The 19,123-nt window shown below is 44.0% G+C and overlaps 1 protein-coding gene across 1 annotated transcript in view; it reads left to right on the forward strand.

Moving 5' to 3' along the window:
* Positions 1-9,517, forward strand: part of nwd2 (NACHT and WD repeat domain containing 2) — a 75,922-nt gene extending 66,405 nt beyond the window's left edge. The window contains exons 6-8 of the mRNA XM_031832573.1: positions 701-851; positions 2,911-3,500; positions 5,423-9,517. Of these exons, the coding sequence (XP_031688433.1) occupies positions 701-851; positions 2,911-3,500; positions 5,423-9,322 (4,641 nt within the window). The 3' untranslated portion in view covers positions 9,323-9,517. The remainder of the gene's footprint in view (positions 1-700; positions 852-2,910; positions 3,501-5,422) is intronic.
* The last annotated feature ends 9,606 nt before the right edge of the window (positions 9,518-19,123 follow it).

Below are 19,123 nucleotides of genomic sequence, written 5' to 3' on the forward strand. Positions count from 1 at the left end.
CAGTTAACCCACTGTTCCTAGACCAGTTAACCCACTGTTCCTAGACCAGTTAATCCACTGTTCCTAGACCAGTTAACCCACTGTTCCTAGACCAGTTAACCCACTGTTCCTAGACCAGTTAACCCACTGTTCCTAGACCAGTTAACCCACTGTTCCTAGACCAGTTAACCCACTGTTCCTAGACCAGTTAACCCACTGTTCCTAGACCAGTTAACCCACTGTTCCTAGACCAGTTAACCCACTGTTCCTAGGCCGTCATTGAAAATAAGAATTTGTTCTTAACTGACTTGCCTAGTAAAATAAAGATGAAACATTTAAAAAAGGATATCTACTGTAGTTCTATTGTATTCAGCAGATATAAATGTTATCTATCTATCTACTATCTCTGTGTGGTCCAGTTCAGCTTGTGGAGATACTGCACTATATTGCATCGATTTGTTGTGGGCCCACCCAAACAACTTTAACAGTTTCTACCATTTACCAACTTATCTTTAAGTTCCTTCCTTTTGCCTTGCTGTACACAGTAGGTCTCTGGCTTTGTTAAGACTGCCGTCTAAAATCATCAAAAGCATACCAATCGAGCTAGTTACTTATTGTTTAATCTACTCTATATGTTCCAACAACAAACAACAAAACAGCTGAACTGTGCGTCAATTTCAACATTACAAAAAAACTCCCTTTATCTCCCTGTCTTCTACAGATGGAGTCGAGCAGTGCAGCCAAGACGAAGAACGACAAGGCATGGAGGAACGTGTCTGAGGAGATCAAGGGGATCTTCCGTAGGTCTGTCCTGCAGCTCCAGGAGAAGGGCACCATGAAGCCCCCTCAGGCCAAGAAATTCCTCTGCTCTGGTATGAAGGCTACTCCTGTCTCCTTCTTCTTCTTCTTCTTCTTCTTCTTCTTCTATGGTGTTATACCATCAAACTCAGTATTGTATATTGTGTTATTTAGTGTTGTGGCGTTTTCTTGTTTTACTGAGCTATATTGTACAACCAAGATGTGTGTGTGTGTGTGTGTTCATTTGACCTCCTAAAACATTTAACTGGGGAAGGCTTTAGTTAAATCAGTTAAGTCGTTATTATGATGATTTTGTGGTAACAATCAGCTTTCCTCATGAGCTAATGTACCATCAGGGAGTTTCTACTGATATGGAACATAGAGATAAACCGACACATGCAGACTAGATATAGTCCCTTAAAAAAAAAATCTATTCAATTCAAGGGCTTTATTGGCATGGGAAACATGTGTTAACATTGCCAAAGCAAGTGAGGTAGATAATATATAAAGTGAATATATAAAGTGAAATAAACAATAAAAATTAACAGTAAACATTACACATACAGAAGTTTCAAAACAATAAAGACAGTACAAATGTCATATTATATATATATATATACAGTGTGTTAACAATGGACAAATGGTAAAGGACACAAGATAAAATAAATAAGCATAAATATGGGTTGTATTTACAATGGTGTGTGTTCTTCACTGGTTGCCCTTTTCTCGTGGCAACAGGTCAACAATATCTCTCTGTGTTTACAATTTAAAGTAGGTCTGCCCTATGGGGCTCCTAAAGTATTCCAAATTGGGTGTAATTACACTAAAAGTCACTCCGTTTTGGGTTAATGTAATCATCTCTGATTGAATTGGACACTATCACCCATTTTGAGGGTGAAAGAGAAAGTAAGTGTGTTCCCGGTGTCTGTAAGGTGTTTCTCTGGGCATATCTCTGTAGCCTTTCTAGGCTGATGTGATGTTGGTTGAGTTTTGTGGGACATTGGCATCATGGGTGCCACTGGGTTTCTCTGTAGGCTCGGTGTTTGTACCTGGAGAGAATGCAGCAACACTGCTAGCAACAGCCTGTTTTGTAATGCAGCAACACTGCTAGCAGCAGCCTGTTTTGTAATGCAGCAACACTGCTAGCAGCAGCCTGTTTTGTAATGCAGCAACACTGCTAGCAGCAGCCTGTTTTGTAATGCAGCAACACTGCTAGCAGCAGCCTGTTTTGTAATGCAGCAACACTGCTAGCAGCAGCCTGTTTTGTAATGCAGCAACACTGCTAGCAGCAGCCTGTTTTGTAATGCAGCAACACTGCTAGCAGCAGCCTGTTTTGTAATGCAGCAACACTGCTAGCAGCAGCCTGTTTTGTAATGAATATAGGGAGAGTTTGGGGATTGTTTCCTGCTATGTTCCCCTGCTGAGCCATATATATATATATATATATATACGCTGTGGACAAATTCACACAAGTCATTTTACTTGATTACCATGCAGATTTCTATGTTTGATTTGTTCAAAGGCATAGCCAATGCTTATGTGTACGGAGGGAAAAAAGGACATTCAGTATGCCAGTTAATTGACTATACCGAGCTTCAAACAACGTTTATCTCCCCTTTCTTTCCCCTCTGTCTTTTCTTACCGTCTACTCTATAGCACGCTGCCGTGTGGGCGACACGGGAGATGCTGGCAGAGTTTCAGTAGAACCGGCTCTTTGAGGGGGAGGGGGGGGGGGGCTGCAATGTTGGTTATGTGATTGTATCAACCGTCTCAAACAAGGCTTAGGGGAAACCTATCTAATCGCAGACTAAAGGCAGGCTAAAAAAAGACTGCCAGAATCTGTGTGGCTTTACTTAAAGACTCACAAATCTCCCAAGTCTGTTTTGAAGACAAGCTTAGGAGCTCACAACAGAACCCAGTGCTAGCCTTTTTTCAAGCTACTTAGAAAAGTAGTAGGCCTGTAGTGTGGGTTCAGAAACAATAACTCACGTAACTTTGAACAATTTTAAGACTCCAAATCATGTGTGGATTAGCCTAACTAACTCCTCAGAAATATTATATCGCAAGTTTCTTCAAGGACAAAAGTGTTCTAACTTTTAATTGTTTGTTTGTTTTTTCTCTCCCGTTTTTCAGCGTTGGAGGATGAGTTGGACTTTGCCTTGGGCAAACAAACGCCTGCCTTCCTCAAGAAGTGTGTCTGCTATATCCGCAAGATCTCCAACTTCGACCGGCACGCCAAACTCCCGGAGATGGCCAAGTACATGGACATTGTCGTCGCCGAGGACCGCGTCATGCGTAACCAGGAAGCCTACGAACGTCTCTTAAAAGTACGAGACGAGTTTATCCCCACGGTGGTGGCCTCGTCCAACCTCCGGGTCTACTCCTCTGTGACGCACTGCGACATGAAGCTAGGCTACTCCCAGGAAGTGGAGAGCCACTACGTGGAAGGCTTGTGTAAACAGTTCTACGAGGATATGGTTGACATCATCCAGGCCACGGTCCAGCAGAACTTTGACACAGAGACCGACCCCTTGTACGACGAGATCCTCCAGCACCTCTCCCTGTGTAAGAACTTCTCGGCCTTCTACGATTATAAGAGCGAGACGCTGGACCTGGTGCAGGAGTATCTGCTGCCGTCTAAAGGAAGTAGGATGAGCCCCCTGGTGGTCTACGGTGGGCCCTGCACGGGGAAGACATTGCTGCTGGCCCAGGTGGCCAAACAGGTGATTGACTGTACTGTTGGGGGTCTTAATGGGACATCCTGGTTTAGATGTTGCAATAATAAATGAAAGGCTTTATCAATCACAACAAGGCATTTGTGTGAGGGATAATGTACATTTTGGGGTCTATCTGTGTTCGTCCGCTTGAGTGCGTCTGTCTGTGTGTAAGAGTACGCAAGGGTGTCGATGTGCTCGTTATGCATGCATTATCCATCTGTGTTAGTTTGCTGCATGTAAGTCCATCCATCAACTATGCACTTGTGCCTATCTTTGTGGGTGTGGGTGTGCGTGCGTGCATGCGTGTGTGTGTGAGGTCACTGTCCACTTACTGGCCTGTCTGTTACTGGGCCGTCTGTTTGCCCAGGTCATGTTAGGGTCATGTTGCAATGGAGCCCACACAGTGCAGTCACCCGATGTCACTCTGCCCTGCTTCTTGACCTTTATAATAGATTCCTTCACCTCTAATATCTCACAGTTGACAGTTAATTTATCACAGGTGACATAGCTTGTTCAGAGTTGTCACATAGATCAGAGTGCTAGATATAGTAGATATAAAAGCCTTCTCCTTTATTTTCTTCTCCCTGCTGCTTCTGGGGAGGGAGGGAGGGAGGGAGGGAGGGAGGGAGGGAGGGAGGGAGGGAGGGAGGGAGGGATCTGTTGACAGCCTGTCGACCAGAACAGACTGTCACAGACTGTCACAGATTTTAGTCACTAACTCTATATCTGTCATGATGAGCTCTGAGACCTGGTCTCCTTGGAGTTGCCACATAGATATTTAGTGTGACATTTACGGTCAGAAATGAGGCCCCTGGATTCTACGAGCCATGCGTGTCACGTACAATAGAATCCACACAGTCCCAGTCCCACATGTAGACACACACACCCGCACTAACACACACACACCCACACTAACACACACACACACACACACTGCTATAGTCTAGGAAGGATTCTAGGAATCACAGCAGGGGGCCTTGGTGAATGATTGAATGAAACTATAAATATGTATGAAACAAGGGAAACAGGGGGCAACACTGATTCATGAAATATTTCTCATGTTGGGAAAGTCATTGGATACTTCTTCTATCTCAGCCTGCATGGCTGCCAGTCCGTTTCTGCACTCATGCCAATTCCTTGTAGAATTCTTGTGCAAAACATGATTTGACTTGACAATGAAGTAGACTAAAGCACAAACAGATCTGGGATCTGGCATTTTTAGACTCACATATCTGAGATATGCACTGGGCACCAGACTGGCCAGTCATCCTCAGATCTGGGATCAGGCTACGTCTCTATCTAACTCTTGAAAATGTTTACATTTTCGCTTGTTGTTTTTCTGTTTACCTCATGGCCTTGGTGAGGAGAGGACAGCTTAAAACAGGATCTCTTGAATAATGTATCAACTCTACAAACTGAGTTCACATTCATTGCGGTTCTATTTGTAAAGTATATGTCCCCAGGAGACAGAATACCTGGTATTGAAGCAGACCTCTGTCCTCTGTACACTGCTCTAACCTTGGCATCACATCACGCCCAATGTTTTCCGAATAGAAATTCAAACTCCCTCCACTTTAGTAGAGCTGTATGTTGTCTTCTGAGTCACACAGAGTAAATATTGATTGGGTAAAAATGATTGCAAAAAGCTAAAGCTAATTAGAAATTACACAATAACACAAAATGAACGACAAAACTTTATATCACATTTTTTTCACAGAGCTTTTTTCCGGTTAGATAACCCTTCCCTTACAGTGGAACGCGCTTTGAGGCTTTGAAAACTGTTTTATAAATGCAATCCATTATTGAAAACATGGCCTTGTATGTTTTCTCTCTCTGAGTTGCGTATCTCTTCACAGAGCTCCTTCATGTAAGACAACCATCCTTGAGAAAGTGACTAAATCTCTTTTCTCTCTCTTTGTCATTTCCAGGCCTACACGTGGCTCCAGACGGAGATGGGCCCCGAGACAGACCCGGTAGTCATCGTCCGCTTCGTGGGCTCCTCAGAGTTCGCCACAAATCTGCGTACCCTCCTCCAGAGCATCTGTGAGCAGATAGCCATCAATTACCGTTGCCTGATCCACTTCCTGCCCAACAAGATCCAGGAGATGACGGAGCTGCTAGTCAACCTCCTTGGGGAGTCCTCCTTCCAACGGCCCTTGGTCATCATCCTGGATGCGCTGGAGCAACTCTCAGAGGCCGACGAGGCCCGCAAGCTGTGGTGGCTTCCCGCCCACCTGCCCCGCACTGTCCGCATCGTTGTCTCAACATTACCCAACAAGCACGGAATCCTCCAAAAACTCCGCTGTTTGATCCATGATGAAGGACGTTACGTAGAGCTGGTGCAGCGTGACCGCAAGACCTGTAGTCAAACACTGAAGCAGCAGCTGCTGGGGTTGAAGAGGAAGGTGACCTCGGGACAGCAGATCTATGTCAATGAAGCGCTGGCCAAGTGCACGCTCCCCATGTTCGTCAACCTCGTCTACCGGGAGGTGGTACACTGGCGCTCGCACAAGGACGTGGATGACCGTTCGCTGTGCTCCACCGTGCACGAGAGCATCGAGCAGCTCTTCTACTCGGTGGAGAACAAGCTGGGGCAGCGGTTCGTGTTCAGGGCGCTGGGATACATTACCATGGCCAAGGCGGGCTTAACGGAGGTAGAGTTGGAGGATATCTTGTCACTGGATAACAGTGTGCTGGGAGACATCATGGTCAGTTCAAATCTAAAAAACCCGCTGAGGATCTCCTATGACCTGGTGGCGAGGCTGAAAGAGGAACTGGAGGGGTACCTGGTGGAGAGGCAGGTGAGAAACGTTACTCTGATGGTGTGGGCCAATAGACATCTGCACCTCATCGCCCAGAAGCTGTATCTTAGCAATGAGGAGGACGTGCACCAAATGCACAGCCTCCTGGCCGAGTACTTCCTGGGGGCGTGGTCGGGCGGCAGGAAAAAGATCTTCCACTGCGACAACAACCACTTTGCCTCGCTCAACATCTCCCAACACAAGAACCCCCACCCCCAGCAGCCGTCCCACAAAGAAGCATCCGCCGAGAAGTACTCCTATGACAGGCAGACCCCTGAGCAGCCCTGGGTGTTCCAGTGCAACCTCCTGGAGCCTGACATCTTCTTCGTCAACCACAGGAAGATGACAGAGCTCCTATACCACCTGACTCGGAGTGGCCGCACAGACGACCTCATGTACGGGGTCATCATGAACTTCAGTTGGCTCTACACCATGATCAAGATAGGGCAGTTTGAGAAGGCGCTGACCGACATCGACGTAGCCTACAGCTACTCCCAGGAGAAAGAACTCAAGTTCTTGGCCACCACACTGCGCAGCATCAAGGTCAAAGTGATGAATAACCCGGCATCCCTGTCTGCAGAGCTGCAGCAGAGGCTCCTCCCTGTGGTGACCTCCCTACCAAAGCTTCGACACCTCCTCCTGGAGTGCGACAAGGACGGCCCCAAATACTGCTCCATCGTGCCCCTCCACTCCTCCATGGATGTCACCTACAGCCCTGAAAGACTGCCGCTGTGCTCCAGCTACATGCAGATAGTGGAGATCTTGCCCACCCTAGCCCCCAACATTGTCCTCGTGGCCCTGGACGATGGGTCCGTCAGCACATGGGACGTGGAGAGCAGGCAGCTCCTCCGGCAGATAGACACGGCCCGCTCAGTTGTCCTGGGGATCAGACTAACCAGCGACGAGAAGTACCTGGTCGTGGCAACCACCAAGAATACGCTGCTCATTTATGACAACCATAAGTCCTGCCTGCTGTCCGAAGTAGACATCAAGGGCTCCAAGCACTGTGGTATCACAGGAGGGGTGGCTTTCATCAACGGATTTACACTGGCCAGCCATCATGCCTTGGCCTGGCTAGAGGCCAGTAAAGACGTTAATGTGATCGATCTGCTCTACGGCTGGCCCCTCTACCAGTTCCACTGCTGGTACGAGGTCACCTGCGTCCAATGCTCCCCGGATGGAATGTATGCCTTCTGTGGTCAGTATCTCAACACCACATCCATTTTCCATCTGGGCACCGGGGACAAGCTAGCCACGGTCACGTCCGAGTTTTCCGGGGGATTCGTCAAGTCCATCTTAGTCCTGGACACCATTCACCAGATGGTGATGATCGATAATGAGGGGAGCCTGTCGGTGTGGAACACCAAAGAGATCAACAACCCCAGACTGATGGAAGATTACGACTGCCGGGGGGACGAGAACGAGGTCGTAGGCATTGAGCTGTCAGAAGACCAGCACTCCATCCTCATCTGCAAAGACAAGAGCATCGAGGTCCTGGACACCAAGTTGTGGAAGATGGCAGAGAAGTTCAAGGCCAAGCGAGCAGAGCGTTTCGTGGCTGCAGTCCTCTCCAAAAATGGCCAAAGTATCGTGGCCTCCATGGAGAACACGTCGTCCATATTTGTGTGGAGGAGGGACAGTGGGCAGTGCATGGCCAGCCTGATTGAGATCTCTGGGGCCATCATTAAACTCATCAAGTCCACCCACCACAACCTGCTCCTGTCTGTGGCCAGCAGTGGAGTGCTATCAGTCTGGGACATTGACATCATCACCGCCATGTCCAACATTGACAAAACAGGTAAGAGGATCCAGAGTTTACAGCTCTCTGGAAGGGAAGACTTTGTGTTCACAATGGACGGATCCGAAGCCATCCACAAGTGGAACTTCAGCACAGGCTTCATCGAGACTGTCTTCAAGCACGAGGGCTTGGTGGAGAACTGTGTCCTGACCTCCTCCGGGGATCTCATGGTGACGTCGGATGATAAGTGCAGCCAGTACATCTGGCATACGTCCACCGGCGAAAACATTTTCCGCATCAACGGACAGAAGATATCCCAGCTCCTGATGACCCACAATGACCAGTTCGTGGTGTCCCTCTGCGAACAAAACTGCTCCCGAGTCTGGAGGCTGGCCACCGGACACAAAGTGTGCAACATACTGGTGACCCTCCAGAACGCACTGATCACCACCGCAAACACCTTCCTAGTGGGAACTACTAAAAACAAGCTGCTCGCTGTCAGCCTCTGGTCAGGCAGTATCTCTAAGAAGTTTGTCTGTGACGACGGCATTAGCATTGTCAACTTCAAGCTTATTCCCGACTGCCCTGACTTCGTGGTCTTCATTACATCGACAGAGACTGTGTTTATATGGAGCGTGGCGGACGAGTCAGTCTGCAGACGCGTCCAGCTGCCTACTAACTTCCTCAAAAACCTGGAAGACTTCCAGATTTCACCAAATGGGAAACTGGGCATTGTCTCCAAGGGCGACGAGAACATTAATGTGTTGGACCTTCACAGTGGGAAGCTGAGGCTTGTTCACGCCGCCGGTATCATCTGGCGGCAGAAGCTGTCCAGGGACGGGCGCTACCTAGTCTACATCTGCTTCCGGAACTGCGATGAAGATGACGAAGCGGGTGTGGTGTCCAACCTGATCGTGATGCGTCTGGCGGATGGAAAGAGCATCGGGACATGCTCCCTCTACAAGACACCCACCTTCCTCTGCCTGTCCCAGCGGGCACTCAACATCATCATCGGCTTCGAGGACGGTAGCATCAGCACCTACACGGTGGTGGACCGTGTGGACGCCGCACTCAAGATCAAGATTGCCACGTCCAACAGCCGGCAGATCGTCAACAACGCCTCACAGAAGGTAAGGCCCAAGTGCGGCAACCACACTTTCAAGACCATCGCCGACTGCGTGTGGAGGGAGTCCACTGAAGTCTTCTCCAGGGATAGCCCCATCAATGTGTCTGACTCAGGGGAGCCAGAGACCACCACTCCCACCAAAAAGAGTGAACTGTTGCAGTGAGAGCGGGGTGGGGGGGGTTACAGTTGACCCTTGTTTACAGCCACCTGATTCAGCTGCAGATGTCCTCTGTGTAGTTTACTATATGCTGGCTGCTACTATAACGCTGCACTCAAGTCATGTAATCACAACAACCTATATGATGTTAGCTTATTCATTTTCTTCACACGACGACTGTTAGAATCCAAGTAGTTTTTTATGGTTCTAATTTTCTTTTATATATATATATATGATATAAAATATATTGAATCTATTGGTTTGACATCATTTTTCCTTTTGCATTTGAAGAACAATGTCGATTTTTACATTTCTCCATTTTAGATTTCCATTTCGGTTAGCTTTACCAATTGTCTTTGTACGTGTGTTCATTTCTTTGCGTTGTGCACATTAAGCCATAATGTGGTTGTTAAGAAGTGTGTATTTATTTATGTTTAATTAAATCATAAATAAATCATTTTGTCCATTAAAATAACATGACATTTATCAGCAATAGAGTGTAGATATTGTTAATGTTGTAAATGACTATTGTAGCTGGAAACGGCAGATTTCGTATGGAATATCTACATAGGCGTACAGAGGGCCATTATCAGCAACCATCACTCCTGTGTTCCAATGGCACGTTGTGTTAGCTAATCCAAGTTTATCATTTTAATAGTCTAATTGATCATTAGAAAACCCTTTTGCAATTATGTTAGCACAGCTAAAGAAGAAATAAAACTTGCCTTATTTAGACTAGTTGAGTATCTGGAGCATCAGTATTTGTGGGTTCTATTACAGGCTCAGAATGTCCAGAAACAAAGTTATTTCTTCTGAAACTCGTCAGTCTATTCTTGTTCTGAGAAATGAAGGCTATTCCATGTGATAAATTGCCAAGAAACTGAAAATCTCGTACAACGCTGTGTACTACTCCCTTCACAGAACAGCGCAAACTGACTCTACCCAGAATAGAAAGAGGAGTGGGAGGCCCCGGTGCACAACTGAGCAAGAGGACAAGTATATTAGAGTGTCTAGTTTGAGAAACAGACCCCTGACAAGTCCTCAACTGGCAGCTTCATAAAATAGTACCCGCAAAACACCAGTCTCAATGTCAACAGTGAAGAGACTACTCCAGGATGCTGGCCTTCTAGGTAGAGTTCCTCTGTCCAGTCTCAATGTCAACAGTGAAGAGGCGACTCCAGGATGCTGGCCTTCTAGGCAGAGTTCCTCTGTCCAGTCTCAACGTCAACAGTGAAGAGGCGACTCCAGGATGCTGGCCTTCTAGGCAGAGTTCCTCTGTCCAGTCTCAATGTCAACAGTGAAGAGGCGACTCCAGGATGCTGGCCTTCTCGGCAGAGTTCCTCTGTCCAGTCTCAACGTCAACAGTGAAGAGGCGACTCCAGGATGCTGGCCTTCTAGGCAGAGTTCCTCTGTCCAGTCTCAACGTCAACAGTGAAGAGGCGACTCCAGGATGCTGGCCTTCTCGGCAGAGTTCCTCTGTCCAGTGTCTGTGTTCTTTTGTCCATTTTAATCTTTGATTTTTATTGGCCAGTCTGAGATATGGCTTTTTCTGTGCAACTCTGCCTAGAAGGCCAGCATCCCGGGGGTCGCCTCGTCACTGTTGCTGATAATGGGCCTCTGTACGCCTACAGTATGTAGATATTCCATTAAAAATCAGCCGTTTCCAGCTACAATAGTCATTTACAACATTAACAATATATACACTGTATTTCTGATCAATTTGATGTTATTTTAATGGACAATTTTTTTTTTGCATTTCTTTCAAAAACAAGGACATTTTCAAGTGACCCCACATTTATGAATGGTAGTGTATATATATATATATATATATATATATATCTCTTTTGGCTGCTGCAATTCGTGCAACTCCTTAAAAAAACATGTTATGTTGTGCTTAATGCAATCAAAGTGAGTGCCTGGTTTTTGAAATGTCTTTTATTTTCGTATAGACTACTGAGAATTGCAGGGAGTTCGTAGACACACTATATACAAATACATATACTAATTTAGCATACATAATCAATCTGATTGATTTTTTAATTATAAAAAAATGTTTAAAAAAAAAGACAAAATAAAAAGTTGAGGATTAAGGTACTTTAGTGGTCGTGTTGAGTTTGAGATTATAATATATACATATATACATGTATTAACAGCTGGTCCAACTTTACCTGCAGTTTCCGGTTCATGAATTTCTCAGTGTAGCATCTCACTGTTCGTATCCACGCCTTAAACAGTCTTCTGTTTTACAGCTTTTACCTTCAGTAAAAAAATAAAATAAAAAAAATGTCTTAACATTTAGAGAGAAAGAGAGAGAAAAAAACGTACATTGTCTTAACATTTAGAGAGAGAGAGAAAAAACATTAAATTGTCTTAACATTTAGAAAGAGAGCGAAAAAACATTAAATTGTCTTAACATTTAGAGAGAGAGAGAGATTTTTTTTTTATTGTCTTAACATTTAGAGAGAGAGAGAGAGAAAAAACATTAAATTGTCTTAACATTTAGAGAGAAAGAGAGCGAAAAAACATTACATTGTCTTAACATTTAGAGAGAGAGAGAGAGAGAGAGAGAGAAAAAAACATTAAATTGTCTTAACATTTAGAGAGAGAGAGAGAGAAAAAAAAACATTAAATTGTCTTAACATTTAGAGAGAGAGAGAGAGAGAGAGAGAGAGAGAGAGAGAGAGAGAGAGAAAAACATTAAATTGTCTTAACATTTAGAGAGAAAGAGAGAGAGAGAGAGAGAGAGAGAGAAAAAACATTAAATTGTCTTAACATTTAGAGAGAAAGAGAGCGAAAAAACATGAAATTGTCTTAACATTTAGAGAGAGAGAGAGAGAGAGAGAGAGAGAAAAAACATGAAATTGTCTTAACATTTAGAGAGAAAGAGAGCGAAAAAATATTAAATTGTCTTAACATTTAGAGAGAGAGAGAAAAAAAAACATTAACTTGTCTTAACATTTAGAGAGAGAGAGAGAGAAAAAAAAACATTAAATTGTCTTAACATTTAGAGAGAGAGAGAGAGAGAGAGAGAGAGAGAGAGAGAAAAAAACATTAAATTGTCTTAACATTTAGAGAGAAAGAGAGAGAGAGAGAAAAAAAAACATTAAATTGTCTTAACATTTAGAGAGAAAGAGAGAGAGAGAGAAAAAAAAAACATTAAATTGTCTTAACATTTAGAGAGAGAGAGAGAGAGAGAGAGAGAGAGAAAAAAAAAACATTAAATTGTCTTAACATTTAGAGAGAGAGAGAGAGAGAGAGAGAGAGAGAGAGAAAAAACATTAAATTGTCTTAACATTTAGAGAGAAAGAGAGAGAGAGAGAGAGAGAGAGAGAGAGAGAGAAAAAACATTAAATTGTCTTAACATTTAGAGAGAGAGAGAGAGAGAGAGAGAGAGAGAGAGAGAGAGAGAGAGAAAAAAAACATTAAATTGTCTTAACATTTAGAGAGAGAGACAAAATGGTGTTAATAGGCACAATGTGGTGAAGGTATTGGAGATTATCAAGGTTTTGTTTTGCGTCGGGACATTATTGGGGGGGGGGGGGGGGTTATTTATTTAGTCATATTGATAATCGTTTGTCTTTGCTCTTTAAACAGGTGTTTGGTATTTGGCTTTGTTTAACATAGTCACAGGGATTCAGAGTTGAAACGAAAGGATATCATCAGTCGATACTAGCGTTTTGGTTTTCTCTAAACCTTTTAAGGGCTATTCTGTCTAATTGTTTGTATACTTATTTTCCACAGTTGAAACGTTGGCCCACTTACGAACTTAAGTAGCAGTATTAAGCTTTATTTACTTATTTAATTATTATATATTTCAAAGCAAACATTCTAAATCTAGAAATATCATATCAAGTGTATTTGAGAAAAGTTCAGATCTTAGTTTGATGTGCTGTTCCGTTGACAATGGTCCATTTGTTATAAGGCTTGTACTTACTTACATCATGACCAAATTGTTTGAGTGTTTTACTGTGATTATGTTGAACCATGAGAGTACATTTTCTCTATCTTTGCTAAGACATTGAGTCCACTTGATATATTGGAATGCCAGTTTAAAGAGTATATTTGAACCTGTCCATATGGAAACCAATATATGGTATTATGTTATGTAACTTCAATGATGTTTAAAACAAATAGTTGACAAACTGGTAATGAATGTTTCTACCTTATTCTTTGTATGGTCAGGACTGACCTGTTTAGAGACATTTATATTTTCATAAATGTTGTACCTACATTTTGTTACAGAGTTGTTTAACTGGAATTATTCTAACAGGGGGGGGGGGGGGGAGAAAAAAAAATGAACTTGTGTCTGAAGCAATATGAAATAGTGTGTATGGAACATTTTTATGTAATAAAACGGTACACTTTTTGCCTCCAGAACTTTGTCGTGCTCGTCGTTACAGCAGTCTGAAGTCGGTACTGGTCATCTGGACCAGGACTGGGCAACTTTGATGGGGAGGGGGGGGGGGTCACACAATAACTGTGTACCCACATCCAACTGGGCAACTTTGATGGGGGGGGGGGTCACACAATAACTGTGTACCCACATCCAATCTTACGCATCCAGTCAGAGGCGGCCCTAGCCTTTTGGGGACCATAAGCCCCCCCCCCCCCCCCACCACCGATTTTATTTTACGGATATCCATCACTGCAACACACAGAAATCAATGCAACACTCAGACATCACTGCAACACTCAGACATCACTGCAACACCCAGACATCACTGCAACACTCAGACATCATTGCAACACTCAGACATCACTTACAAACAAAGGATTTGTGTTTAGTGAGTCTGCCAGATCAGAGGCAGTAGGGATGACCAGGGATGTTCTCTGTTTAGTGGGTCCACCAGATCAGAGGCAGTAGGGATGACCAGGGATGTTCTCTGTTTAGTGAGTCCACCATGTCAGAGGCAGTAGGGATGACCAGGGATGTTCTCTGTTTAGTGAGTCCTCCAGATCAGAGGCAGTAGGAATAACCAGGGATGTTCTCTGTTTAGTGAGTCCACCAGATCAGAGGCAGTAAGGATGACCAGGGATGTTCTCTGTTTAGTGAGTCCACCAGATCAGAGGCAGTAGGGATGACCAGGGATGTTATCTGTTTAGTGAGTCCTCCAGATCAGAGGCAGTAGGGATGACCAGGGATGTTCTCTGTTTAGTGAGTCCACCAGATCAGAGGCAGTAGGAATAACGAGGGATGTTCTCTGTTTAGTGAGTCCTCCAGATCAGAGGCAGTAGGAATAACGAGGGATGTTCTCTTGATAAGTGTGAAAATTAACCATTTTCTTTCCTGCAATGCATTCAATATTTAAAGAGTACTTTTTGGGAGTCAGGGAAATAGTAAAAAAGTTCTTAATTTTCTTTAGAAATGTAGTGAAGTAAAAGTTATCAAAAATATAAAAAGTAAAGTACAGATACCCCCCCAAAAAACGTCTTAAGTAGTACTTTAAAGTATTTTTACTTAAGTACTGCTAATTACAGAGTTTGTTAACCAGGGAGACTACACATATAACATGTCCTAACAGCAGGCTATACACTGTGTGGTATTAGCTGCATTTACTCAGCCCAAAATAACTGTCTTATTGTGTTGTTGTATTGACACTTGAGCATAAGGGCCTCCTTCTCTCATCCCTCTCTTTTTCCATCTTTAATTATAAAACCTGTGATTAGAAGGGTTGGAGTGACACCCTCACCACCCTCATCTCTCTCTGTCTCTCTCTCTCTCGCTCTCTGTCCCTCCCTGTCTCTCCCTGTCTCTCTCTCTCTCTTTCTCTCTCTCTCTCTCTCTCTCTCTCTGTCCCTCCCTATCTCTCTCTGTCTGTCTCTTTCTCTCCCTCTATATCTCTCTCCCTCTCGCTCTGTTTCTCTCTGTCTGTCTCTCTCTCTCCCTCTCTCTCTGTCCCTCTCTGTCCCTCCCTATCCCTCTCTGTCCCTCCCTGTCTCTCTCTCTCTCTCTCTCAATTAAATTAAATTAAATTCAAGGGGCTTTATTGGCATGTGAAACATGTGTTAACATTGCCAAAGCAAGTGAGGTAGATAATATACAGAGGTGAAATAAACAATACAAAATTTACAGTAAACATTACACATACAAACATTTCAAAACAATAAAGACATTACAAATGTCATATTATATATATATATATTTTCAGTGTTGTAACAATGTACAAATGGTTAAAGTACACAAGGGAAAATAAATAAGCATAAATATGGGTTGTATTTACAATGGTGTTTGTTCTTCACTGGTTGCCCTTTTCTTGTGGCAACAGGTCACAAATCTTGCTGCTGTGATGGCACACTGTGGAATTTCACCCAGTAGAAATGGGAGTTTTCACAATTGGATTTGTTTTCTTTGTGGATCTGTGTAATCTGAGGGAAAAATGTCTCTCTAATATGGTCATACATTGGGCAGGAGGTTAGGAAGTGCAGCTCAGTTTCCACCTCATTTTGTGGGCAGTGAGCACATAGCCTGTCTTCTCTTGAGAGCCAGGTCTGTCTATGGCGGCCTTTCTCAATAGCAAGGCTATGCTCACTAAGTCTGTACATAGTCAAAGCTTTCCTTAAGTTTGGGTCAGTCACAGTGGTCAGGTATTCTGCCACTGTGTACTCTCTGTTTAGGGCCAAATAGCAGTCTAGTTTGCTCTGATTCTTTTGTTAATTCTTTCCAATGTGTCAAGTAATTATCTTTTTGTTTTCTCATGATTTGGTTGGGTCTAATTGTGCGGCTGTCCTGGGGCTCTGTGGGGTGTGTTTGTGAACAGAGCCCCAGGACCAGCTTGCTTAGGGGACTCTTCTCCAGGTTCATCTCTCTGTAGATGATGGCTTTGTTATGTAAGGTTTGGGAACCGCTTCCTTTTAGATGGTTGTAGAATTTAACGTCTCTTTTCTGGATTTTGATAATTAGTGGGTATCGGCCTAATTCTGCTCTGCATGCATTATTTGGTGTTCTACGTTGTACATGGAGGATATTGTTGTAGAATTCTGCATGCAGAGTCTCAATTTGGTGTTTGTCCCATTTTGTGAAGTCTTGGTTGGTGAGCGGACCCCAGACCTCACAACCGTAAAGGGCAATGAACTCTATGACTGATTCAAGTATTTTTAGCCAGATCCTAATTGGTATGTTGAAATGTAGAATGCCCTTCTTGCCTTGTCTCTCAGATCGTTCACAGCTTTGTGGAAGTTACCTGTGGCGCTGATGTTTAGGCCAAGGTATGTATAGTTTTTTGTGTGCTCTAGGGCAACAGTGTCTAGATGGAATTTGTATTTGTGGTCCTGGCGACTGGACCTTTTTTGGAACACCATTATTTTGGTCTTACTGAGATTTACTGTCATGGCCCAGGTCTGACAGAATCTGTGCAGAAGATCTAGGTGCTGCTGTAGGCCCTCCTTGGTTGGTGACAGAAGCACCAGATCATCAGCAAACAGTAGACATTTGACTTCGGATTCTAGTAGGGTGAGGCCGGGTGCTCTCTCTCTCTCTCTCTCTCTCTCTCTCTGTCTGTCTGTCTGTCTGTCTGTCTGTCTCTCTTTCTCTTTCTTTCTCTCTCTCTCTCTCTCTCTCTCTCTCTCCCTCTCTCTATCGCTCTCCCTCTCTCTCCCTCTCTATTGCTCCCCCTCTTTCCCTCTCTCTCTCTCTCTGTCCCTCCATGTCTCTCTCTTGTCTGTCTCTTTCTCTCTCCCTCTCTATATCTCTCTCTCCCTCTTGGTCTCTCTCTATCTCTGTCTACCACTCTCCCTCTATCTCTCTCTCTCCCTCTCTCTCTCTCTCTCTCTATTGCTCTCCCTCTCTCTCTCCCTCTATCTCTATCCCTCTTTCCCTCTCTCTCTATCTCTCTCTCACTCCCTTTCTATCTCTTCTCTCCCTCTCTCCAGAGTACTAGAAGATTAAACCACCCAAGACTACACACATTAATCTTGCAGTGGGCTAAAGTTTTAATGAAAGCTCTGCCCTCACCTAGATAGCAGCCTCGTTGTTGGGAAAAACAATCCCCTACATCCTTGTATAGATACAAGCAATTGGAACCAGTCTGATTGCTTTCAATGTTGAGTGTTCACAACCAACCGCACACCTGCCCTTCTTTGTGTACGGTGAAGGCTTTGTCAGGAGGAGCCTGGAATGTTGACAAAGGGCAACGACAAGGATTCTGGAACTCTCAAAACAATACGAGCTGAACCTCTCAAAAGGAGGGGTTTCATTCGTATTCTAGGAGGTGGGGTACAAGTTGTCAGTTAAGCAAGTATCAGGTCAAAGAGAGGCCTAATAACGTAATAGCGACCACAAGTGAAGGGCCCAGACATTTTGGAATGTCAGAAGTCCCATCTTAGCAGTGTTGTTGTATTTTCTTCCCCACAGTAAACAGTTGGACAGTTACCCAATACAGGCCCTGTGGGGAAAGATAACTGCTCCTTTGGCCCAATTCACCTATGAAGTGAAGCATTCTTGGGGGGGGGGGGGGGGGTAGACGTCCTGCGCTGTGTGCCTGTGATAGGTTAGGGAGATTATCTTAGGCCGTGTGTGATGCTGTCCCTGATACATCTGGAGCTTTGGGCTGCGGAGACATGGAGGATGGAATTGGAAAACAGTATGAAAGGGCCCAACATACATGTGGAGAAGAAGAGACCAGAGTCATAAAAAAGGAGGCCGATAGTGGAGTGTCATAGGAAGAGGATTACAGCCATTCATTTCAAGAATATTTTTAACTATGTCATAGAGATATTGCTGTCAATCAAGCCCAATTTAAGGCTATTTACACAATAGATCAATACATACAGTGGGGCAAAAAAAGTATTTAGTCAGCCACCAATTGTGCAAGTTCTCCCACTTAAAAAGATGAGAGAGGCCTGTAATTTTCATCATAGGTACACTTCAACTATGACAGACAAAAGGAGAAAAAAATCCAGAAAATCACATTGTAGGATTTTTAATGAATTTATTTGCAAATTATGGTGGAAAATAAGTATTTGGTCAATAACAAAAGTTTATCTTAATACTTTGTTATATACCCTTTGTTGGCAATGACAGAAGTAATTACAATATAGCAATTAAACACTGGAGTGATCATCTAGTGATAGATGTGCAGAAGATGAATGTGCAAGTAGAGATACTGGGTTGCAAAGGAACAAGACAAATACATAAATACAGTACAGATAGATGGGCTGTTTACAGGTGGGCTATGTACAGGTGCAGTGATCTGTGAGCTGCTCTGACAGCTGGTGCTTAAAGTGAGGGAGATATGAGTCTGTAGCTTCAGAGATTTTTGCAGTAGGAACCGAAAGGTTGCCAGATCGAATCCCCGAGCTGACAAGTTTCAAATCTGTCGTTCTGCCCCTGAACAAGGCAGTTAACCCACTGTTCCTAGGCCGTCATTGAAAATAAGAATTTGTTCTTAACTGACTTGCCTAGTTAAATAAAGGTAAAATGAACAAATTTAAAGGAAAGGCGACCAAAGGAGGAGTTGGCTTTTGGGGAGAGAGATATACCTGCTGGAGCACGTGCTACGGGTGGGTGCTGCTATTGTGACCAGTGAGCTGAGATAAGGCGAGGCTTCACCTAGCAGAGACTTGTAGATGACCTGGAGCCAGTGGGTTTGGCGACGCGTATGAAGACATAAAAACAGCATTGTTAACAAAACCAGACATTAAGATTATAGAGATAATATGTCTTTAAAAGTGCCTGATTAAATATTTTGAACATGGAAAAGGATGGCTTTAGCCGAACAAAGTCAATTTGAACACACAAGGATTGGTTGGGGGAGAGGTGAGTTTTTACATTAAGGCTGCCACGGCACCATTCCAATCACCCGTGCATTT

This window comes from Oncorhynchus kisutch, linkage group LG9, assembly GCF_002021735.2.
Source record: "Oncorhynchus kisutch isolate 150728-3 linkage group LG9, Okis_V2, whole genome shotgun sequence".
NCBI classification, from domain to species: domain Eukaryota; kingdom Metazoa; phylum Chordata; class Actinopteri; order Salmoniformes; family Salmonidae; genus Oncorhynchus; species Oncorhynchus kisutch.